The sequence below is a fragment of the Pteropus vampyrus genome, unplaced genomic scaffold (assembly GCF_000151845.1).
Source record: "Pteropus vampyrus isolate Shadow unplaced genomic scaffold, Pvam_2.0 Scaffold79, whole genome shotgun sequence".
Classification (NCBI taxonomy): Eukaryota; Metazoa; Chordata; class Mammalia; order Chiroptera; family Pteropodidae; genus Pteropus; species Pteropus vampyrus.
In genome coordinates, this window is record NW_011888860.1 from 2,029,452 (window position 1) to 2,039,460 (window position 10,009).

The window sequence follows — 10,009 nt, forward strand, 5'->3', positions numbered from 1 at the left end:
CTCTAGGATCTTAAAGTTTGAGGACTTCAAGAGCTCTTTGAAAATGAAAATAGCCCCAAGTAATTATCTTTAAGCCATTGTGCCGGAATGTCTTACCACAATTTACTTGATATCTAGCATATGACAGAGAAGAAGAGGTGGAAGGTGGAGAGGCAAGAGAGTAGAAGATGGAAGGAAGGTGCAGGGCAGGATCATCTGCTACATCTTGGGTCCACTCTGAATAGTCATAAGCACTTCCAGATATTTCAGGTCATCTCAGCTCTACAGAAAGGTCTTCCTTACATTTTGCAGTCTGGTGCACATTCCAGATGTGCTGTCACATAGCTGCATTCATTAGCCTTCCACCAGATAGAGTCTTGGTGGCTCAAATCTTTGCCCTGTCAGTCAAAAACCAATTGAGTACCTATTGGGTACATTACTATGTGCCAAAGAAAGAAAAAAGAACAACAAAAAGCTTTCTTCTCTTCCAAATTTAATGAAAAGAATTTGGATTGTCACTTTCAGAGCCATTTAGGATCCTGCCTTTCTGACACTGATGAAGCCCTGTAAATTAAATGAATTCTTAGTATTGCTAGTAGCTGGCTAAATTCAAGGTTTTAAAACCCACCCTAACTATGCTGCAACTCTGGACTAAAATAATAAACAGATGTCATCTGAACTAATGATATCGAGAAGGCCTTTTACTAACAACATTGTTGCCATCTGGAGATGGGGATTTAAAAAAATTTTTTTGATCTGATCACATGTGGAGTTCCATTTAACTTTGCTCTGTCAGTCAAAAGCAATTAAGTGATGAGAAAGAAGCCGTTTGCGATATTATCCTTCGCAAAGAAAACCCTTTCCTGACCTACCAACATAGCAAAGATTCAGAGTCAGAAGATGAAGTTGCATGTCGACTGCCTGATCTTGAAAAAGATGACTTTGCTGCAAGGAGAACAAGGATGAACCAGACCAAGCCAGTGGTGCCACTGAGTCAACTCCTCTATGGGCCTTACCGAAAAAAAGAAGCAGAGAAATCAGATAGCAGCAAACAACTCTCAAAGAAAATCTCAGAAAAGAAAAGCCTAGAATATAAAAGGTGTGCACTCTGTGTGTTTGTGTGTGTGCGCACAAAAGAGAGAGGGGACATAATTAAGTGAAGGTGATTTGTCTCATATCCCCCACCTTATTCTTCTCTTTCCTGCCCCAATACATTTAATTGGGAATTGTGGTTTATTTTGAAGTGGAACTCCAGATAACCAATCTCCTCGAATACTTTGGCAGAGAGTAGAAAGGCCATGTCTAAAATAGGGCTGAATTTCCCAAATAAACTTTGATATGCCATATTTGGGCACTTCACTACAAATGGATGCTGGTGTCATAGATTGGCATTATTGGCACAAATATGTGCCATTGCCTATCAAGGAATAGCCACCGCTCAAGGCTGCTCCAGTCCATTCATAAGAGGCAGAAAACATAGATATTCCTTAGCTATAAGTTCTTCTCTTACCCACTGCTTGCAGATATTGGAAGGGAATAAAATGAGGCCTGCTCTTTCTTCCCCCCACACCATCAAGATCACCTAGGTATTAGATAATCGATATTTTTCATTAAAAAGACTTCTCAGACATATAAGACACTTCTATTTGTTCTATCATGGAAATTGTTTTTAAATGTTTCCTTCTCCTATCTTTTCTCCCATCCTCTTAATTTGGGAAAGGGAAATTGTAGTAAAATGAGATTTGGCCAGTGACTTTTATCCTGAGAGGGATGTGATTTCATTTAAGGTGTTAGCTTGCTAAATTTCATCATGCAAAGTTGATCATTTTTGTATTTTTTCTTATATCATAATCAGAGTTTATATCTTCATTATTTAATTGTCATCTTTTTACCTATCACTTAAGAGGTTTGTAACTATTAAACTAAGAATATAAATATCTCAGCTGTGTTTTACACAATGAAAATGGTTCTTTGGGCAGTCATTGAGCTCAGTGGAATAGTTTGTGTTTTTGTCGTTTTGTTTTGTTTTGTTTTATGAATTACCAGGCATAAAACACACGAAATATTCCTGGATGTAGAACAGGGATTAGAGCACAAAAGTCCTGGCACGAGTGTTTTTGTAGGACACATTATAGCTTTAGGAGGCTCGGTCTTTGTGGTGCTTATTGGCATGCCTTGTAACAAACCATTCTAAGAGGCCCTTGTGGGAGGGATCAGTTGTTGTAAGTGAAACAAAGACTTCTGGATAACTGGCTAGCATCAAGACATATTGATGGAGATCAGCAACTTGAGTTAGGAGAAGGAGTAGCTTTTGTATCTCCCTTTTTCATTTCTCCTGCATGCAATTTTAATTTCTGATATTTCCAGCTTCATTTGTCATTGTCACCTGACTCTGTTTGGAGACACAGTTCTGGGTCTGGGACAGCCCATGATCTCTCTAGAGAACATCAGAAAACTGATGGGAAAAAAAAGACGGCTCCCTAGTGTCCCGTTGCTATGCCCTTCCTTGATCCCTTTCCCCAAACTAAAAGAAAATTCTGCAGCTTTTTTATTTGCATAGGCTCTGCAAATACACAAAGTCATCTAGGTAACAAAAGAATACCTCTTGGTTTTCTGGCTTGGATGATGTATTTTGGAAAAAAAACAGCCCTATTTATGTATATTTTTGAGACTTTGTATCTCAAGGAGAATATTTAATTAGAAATTGACATTTAATGTGATAGAATGTTTATACATATAGATGCCACAGCTTTGGTTTAAATTACAACATTGTCAACATTAGCTATCTAACATTCACTGCTTAGTAGAACAATTGAAAATATCAGTTTTAACATCGATAAAGGTAAATAGTTATTAACACAAGAAACAAATGGGCATTGACTCTGTGGATCCAGGAAAAGAGGATATACTCTGTTTGTTCTTCAAGTTTACACTAGCCGATTCCACCTAATGCTATCAGGAAGTAGAGACTGAATTTGAACATCGAAACTTTCTGTTCGGGATTGACTTAAACGTACTTTCTGGCAGTTGTGGGTTTATGGTTGAGATGTTTTAGTATGTGAATAACATTCCAGCTATCTCCAAACTAATCCTAGAATTTGGATCAGGCAGAGCTTGTTACTAACGTTTTACTGGTGCAATAAAAGACCTTCCAAGAGGGCTCAGGGATTCAATCAGAAAACTTGAATTCATTATAGTAACCTGAATAGTGTGGGAATTGGGCATTGTTACCATCAAACCAAAATCTCATTACCATTCTTAACGGCTTTCAGGGAGCCCTGGCTTCTCTTCCTAAATTAGAAACTGTCATCTGGTGGAAAAAACTCCTTCTCATTACAGTGTCAAAAGGGTAACATAGACAAAAGTAATCAGGGCTCTAATTGACTGCATATTTTTTGAGAAAGGGAAAGGTGCTTCCCTCATTGCATTCTGTCCTCAGCCTCTGGATTACTATGCTTGACATTCTGTTTGTCTGCTCCCCTTCCCTGAACCTGATTTTTCCCATGATGTGGGGGTCTGAATCAAACTGACAGAAACCAGGGCCAAACAGAAGATGTGAAGTCAATGGTGACCTGTATTATGAGGGCTCAGGAGAGTGCACCTGAGGAAGAGGGACTCAGGAAGGTGCCAGATATTTACAAAGATGACCTGGCGCAGCGGAGAATTCAGGGCCGCCTAGCCCCTCACCGTGAGGCTCCAAGCTTTGTCACCGTCTGCAACATAACGGAAGCTGACTTGGAAACGTGGGAGAGACTGAAGGTATCAGGAAAGACGAGGTGTGTCATGTTTTCCATTGGTTTTTCCCTGGTAGTGGTGTTATATAACTGAGGGAATCAAAAGCTTATTCTTCTATCATTTTTTATTTTCATGGCCAGAAAAAATGCCCCTCAAAGACAGAGTATATTCTTCATGAGTGGAAACTTATTAATACTAAAAGTTACAAGCCACATGGATGGAAAACCTCTTTAATTCAACCAACTTATTGTGAATGGTTATTTTAATAGGCATGTTTACTGTAAGGAATTTAAACTTGATTTTTAAATAATTTAAATTATTTCATTGTACCTAAGATTTTCATCATTTGTGATGTTGGAAGTCATGTCTTGAAAGCTATGGAAATTTAAAGCACCTAGGCGAGACAGTAATCATTTTCATTCAATTGATTAATGGGAAAGCAGTTCTGCTCTAGCCATAGAAGTATTTTTTATATATCTAGTATTTTAAAAAATGCCTCTTGTTGATTTGTACTTGCCTTAGAAACCTTTGGAACTTATTTCTGGTTCTGACTAGGGATGGAGATGTTGAGCACATCTGTGCCCCTGAGCCTTCGCCAGAAATTAAAGCAGAAACTGCCATCCGTGATGACTTTGCCAGCCGCAAAGCAAGGGCCTATAAGAAACCTTCTGGCCCTAGGCAAAAGTTTGTGCACTTTGGACCAGTGACAGAGATAGATCAGCAGAAATGGAAGCGGCTCAGCATTGGCAAAGCTGGGCCTAGGGAGGATGTAGAAGAAGTCATCAGCCATAGCGGCAAGATTCAAACTTACTCTGTGTCCTCTGCCTCAGCGGCCACGTCCAGCTTAGAGGAGGACCAAATGCTTAATCCACAAAATGACTGCAGGTATTTTTCACCAAACATGTGCAAGAAGATCTGCATGGGAGTCACTGCTGCTTGTAAAGAGTTTGCCGAAGCACACTAAAGAAACCTCCAGAGATGACATGGTTTCAACAGGCTCTTTTGCTGGTTAGCAGAAAAGTAATGTTAACATGTCCCCCTTAGGGGAAGCATGTGTATGAAGTTAAGTGGCAAGCATCCATTTTGATTCTGTTGTCACCAGAATTATTACTTGGGAGTTCCAGTAATCTTGGCAAGTGATCCTTTTCCTTCAGCTGTGTTAAGCACTATTTTATTAGTTGGAAACACTGAATCAACTAGGTGGAATATTTTAATGATATCTCTGGTGTTTCTTCCAAAGATATTTGATAAAAATCAGGTTTACCTATAACTTCTCTCTTTCCTATCCCACAAAGGGAGGAAAAGATGGTTATTAATATCATAAGTTAAAATTTGGACATCTAAGTAGACACACAAAAAGTTACATTCTCCTCCCTCTTAATCTTGAGTGAAATCTTGAGTGAAAAAAAGACTTCTCTCTTGGGGGTTCCAATGAGTCAAGAGTTTCCTTGGATGAATCACCATCCAAATTGGTGAGGGATGACCTGGGAAAAGTCCTTATAGGCCTGTCACCAGTTCTCATCTTCTCTGGAGGCCTTTTAGGTTTAAATTCTCAAGCTCTCTTTTGGGGATTCAGTTCTGTGGGCCAGTCTCTCTTCCATCACGTAGGTAGAGGACATTGATAAGACTGGATTCTCCTGTGAACCTCTATTCCACCTGCACGGCAGGAGCAAAGCGAAGCTCTCCATGACAGGAGGAAACGCTCACGACATTCTCTTTTGAAACCCAAACGAAATTGTAGATGGTCTGTGACATACAGAGGGGTTTCTTTGGTTCTATACTGTGGGTAATACCACAAAGAAGAGCAGACTATAGGTAGAAATAACCCTAGTATACCAGAAATACACAGTTGGGCTTTCAGAGGCTGATGGGGACCTAGGATGGAAGAGATGGGAGTAATTAATGAGAAATGCATCCTTGAATCCTTGAATACCGAGGGGGCCATCATTCAGTCCCATGGTGATGGTCATGCCAGCTTTCTTTGACTTTTCTCAGGCCCTTGCCAGGGTTCACATTCCATTATTTCAGTCTGAATATGTCACCCCTACTAACTGGCTTCTGGAATGAGAGCAACTGAACTCTCTTAATCTTTAAGCTTCTATCATTTTAGTTGTCTCCTTTCATAACTCTTTTTCCTCTTCTCTCTTGACACCAATGCTAATTGATTATCAACAGAATAGTGAGTTCTGGCATAGATGACAATTGCCAAAGTGTCTCGCAGCTGACTTCCGTGCTAGAGTCTCAGGAGGAACATGTCTGCAGTTCGGGCACGTGCTCAAAGAGGACAGAGGAAGGTGAGGAGCAACGTTTCCTCCCTCCCCAACAGGTGAAAGATGGCAGGTGAGGTAAAGGCCTCTGGTGTGAATTCTTTCCTAGTAGTAAAGCTGTCCTGTCTGGCTTTAGTCACTTCCAAACAGCTGCCAGAGGATGGCAAAGAAGAGAAAGAAGTAGTCACCCAAATTGATTCTGAGAGGCCGCCAAAGGCTGAAAGATCGAAGGAGAGTGGCCAGCCACTGTGAGCACCTTGCCTGCTTTCCAGGATGTTCTACCTCTGCTGTGTATGGCTGTTGTCTTCCCAAAAAGCAGCTTAGAGCCACAGTATGCACTTTGGTGACTGATGTGGTGTGGAGTTAAGTCACTTAAAGGAATGCGCCCATCCCAGTGTTAAAGTTCTGCTTTCAGTGCCCCCTCTGGGTAGAGCTTTTAGCCTTTGCATGTGGTTGGATGCTGGCCAAATTTCATTCCCAGAAATCATGAAAACCGGAAAGGGAAATCCCTTCCCATGTGAGTACCAGTTGCATGATGGAGGTCCATGGTATTAATACTCAGTTGCTGTGTGTGCTGCTGCCTCTATGGACATTGGCTCCTTCTGTCTTGAGTTAACGCCAAGTGTGTGGTACTACTGAAAATATCTTTAGCAATAAGTGGACTTTGACTAGCTAGACTAAATGTTGCCCTAGTTCATGTCCTCTGGCCTCTAAATGGGAGGCTCTGGGGAAAGAAGAGAGCTTGGAGAAGATGACAGCTGCTGCCTGGAGTAGCAGTGGACTGAAAAGCCAAAGGAAGTTGTATGATTCACAAAAAGATGACATGATGGCCAGGAGAACTGGGATGTCTCTTAGACACATTGGACCCAACCCAAACCAGTTCCTTCCAGTCCCATTTGCAAAGCAACGAGATGTGGAAGAAGCTTCCAAGGGTCCACCGATGAAAGATAAGAGGTTAGAAGATTATCCTATGCCCTTATGACTTTGTTTCTCCAGCCTAAACCCTGACACATGTTTTGAATATGTTATTAATGCATTATATTACATCAGTGCCACTTACCTGCTATTGCTTACAAAAATGGAATGATAAAAATTGGCCCAGTGTGCTAAGAATTTATTTTCTCTTTTTGCACATAAGCAGGTGTGGAAAGAGTAGATAAGTTGATGGATTTTCTTGTTAAACATTCTCTCTGACTCTCATCTTGTGGGCAGCCTAAATAGGAAACTCTTTTTTTTCTTCTAGCTCGCATGGAAGCCTTTCAATAAAGGGGTTGAACTTCTTTTTGACCTGACTTTGATTCTAGGAGGGACATCCAGTCCAAAGAACATGTATACCACTTATAAAACGTGTAATTTAATTTAATTTCAACATTAGTGAACCGTGTTTCCTAGAGGTAGAATTTCTGTTCTGTACGGTGACTTGATTTAAAGTAAAGAATTAGGGAAATTATAAATCTTGGGTTTCATGGTGTGGTTTAAGGCCCTATATGTTGATGCCTCTGTTGTAATTTGATGAGTGATATATTTTTGTTAATAGTGTGGTCTGCATGATCAGTGTAGGGCAGAGGAGTGGGGAGTGCTTTTGCATAATTGCAAGATCCACTGTAAAACAGTAAGTGATGCAGTTCTGCTTCACAAAGGATCTTGATGGTAGTGGACAGAGGGCAGGCAGAGTGGAGAGCAAGGAGAACCTTAAGTAATTCTCAGATTTTAAAATTAATATCCTAGCCATCTTTATCATCTGGATTTAATCTGCTTTACGTTCTTCTGAATCATAATAATAATACTGCAGTAGAGCCTTTCTATAACACCAGTTTCAGGGAGTAAGGGTAATATTCATACTCTGCTTTAGAGCCATAGAGTGCTCTGTAGCCCTTTCAAGGTGTATCTGCTCCCTCCAGCTCGCCTTCTCCTGGGAATTCACAAGCAGATCAAATTGTTAACTCTGTTTCACAAATGGGAAGCCTGGTGTAGAGAAAACTTAAGTGAATGGATCACACCTGGACATCAGATGGTTAGGATTTGTTCAGGCTGGCTAGTGACAGAAGGAAGGACTAACTGGTCTGGATGGTCTACCAGAATCACTCAGTTCAGATGCCCTGCTGTAGTTTGGCCCTGGATCAGTGGGCTAGGGCTACTGTAAAGCAAGTTAGAATGAAAGGAAAAAAGGAAGTGAGGCCTACAGCTGCCTACTAGATACATTCTAGGTGCTTTCCCACTTACTTACTCCTCATACAAACTTTGAGAGTAAAAATTTTCACCTGCATTTTGCAGTTTGGAACCTGAGGTCTACATCCACACAGCTCGTGATTACAGATCCAAGATTCAAATCCAGCTCTGTCTGAATGGAAAGCCACTGTCCCACTCCAACTTGTTGTTTACACAAGTTGCTAAGGAAACTGTGGAAGTCTGATGAATTCCCTGTCACTTCTATCTGTCCCTGCATTTATGATCCAGAAAGAGTCCTCTTAATATTCATGTGAGAATGAATAGCTAGTTTGAGCATAAGGAGTTAGAGTCAGATTCACTGTATGACACAGTTGAGAAATAGAGCAAGCACACACCTTTGGAATTTATTGTCCTTTCAGAAAGTATTCATTGAGTAATTACTATGTATAAAACATGTGCTAGGTGTTAGGAGAGAATCTTAAATGAGCAGTAAACCCACTTTTCCCCTCACTTCAAATGAAGCTAGTTCACAGTATGGAAATATATAACCAGCTAATTATTGATCCCGAAGTGCTTTATTAGTGCTGGGAGTTACATAAATGCCAATTTACTTTTTGATTTCCCATAGGACAACTGAGAAACCCATTTGAAGCCCAAGCTCTAATTATCTTCTTAACAGCAAAGACAGTTCTGCTTAAATCGATGCGCCCCTAAAGCTAATAAATGAGTCTGCAAGGAAATTTCTTAAATCTTTAAGTGTATAAAAGGGATAAATGAAGTTTACCTTCAGAAGCTGTGCTTCCCCCCGCCCCCAATTTTCAGACCATCCAGTAAGTACTCAATAAATACTTACTGAGGGCCTAGTCTGGTCACTATTCAGTGAACCTCAGAAAAATTCCTAGCCTGATGGATCTTAACGTTTTAGAGTAAATCTACATTTGTTGGCAGTGATGTCCACAAAATGCTGTATTATGTGTAGAAGCATTGTGAATTTAAATATATCCTACATGCAACAACATAGTTGCACCTCAAACAAAATGTGTTAAAGCCAAACTCAAAAGAGTACACATTATATGGGTCAGTTTATAGAGTACAAAACACTTAGCACTAATCTATGGGTGTGTTTGGTTTGTGAAAATTCATTGAGGTGTATGTGTATGCTACATATACTTTATGTATGTCACTCTTCACTCAATCATTAACAAAAATATTTAAATAGAGACAAAAACACCAACTATTAATTTGTCATTTCTAGATTAATCATTCATTAGGAATAACTTCTCAGCTCCCCTTCATAGATAATTTAGAAAACACTATATATGAATAAATCCATTCCAGTAGGCCTATTAATTAACTGGGAAGCATATATCAAATCTTCAGCATGAATGCCGCTTATGCACTCTCTCAATATGCAGGAATCCACTGGCCATCTGCTTCAATGTAGTGGTGTTTTTAGAAAATTGGGTGTATTAAGTTAAACTTTAACACCGTATGAAACCATCTCCTAGAGAAACAAAAAAAGAGTCTTACTGCCAGAAGAGAAACATCCACAAACCCTTTCCTTGTCGTTGTCGTTGCTGTTGTTGTTTTGTTTGTCTGTTTGTTTTTGCCATTTCAGCAGAGATTTTGGATTTTGCACTGGTGTGATTGACTTCACTGTGAATAAAACTAATTATTAATGAATGCAAACTTTCAGAATAACAAAAGCATAAGAGAGAAAGGGGTAGGGGTGTGTACACTCATGCATTCTGGGGTGTTTTTTCTAAGATTATATAGGAAAAACCCTTTAGAAATTACTCTTTTCCCTATAGTAAACTTATGAAACTAAACATGGGATCAGATAATTTCTGCTAAAAAAA

General features: G+C 39.8%; 1 protein-coding gene across 17 annotated transcripts in view; it reads left to right on the forward strand.

The window, feature by feature from the left end:
* LIMCH1 (LIM and calponin homology domains 1) overlaps positions 1-10,009 on the forward strand; it is a 92,250-nt gene that overhangs the window by 21,954 nt on the left and 60,287 nt on the right. Inside the window, exons 6-11 of one of the 17 annotated variants that reach the window (XM_023532222.1) lie at positions 776-1,078; positions 3,513-3,755; positions 4,270-4,599; positions 5,890-6,008; positions 6,118-6,229; positions 6,675-6,935. The exons of the other annotated variants lie outside the window; for them this stretch is intronic. Coding sequence (XP_023387990.1) covers positions 776-1,078; positions 3,513-3,755; positions 4,270-4,599; positions 5,890-6,008; positions 6,118-6,229; positions 6,675-6,935 — 1,368 coding nt within the window. The remainder of the gene's footprint in view (positions 1-775; positions 1,079-3,512; positions 3,756-4,269; positions 4,600-5,889; positions 6,009-6,117; positions 6,230-6,674; positions 6,936-10,009) is intronic. 17 annotated transcript variants of the gene reach the window in all.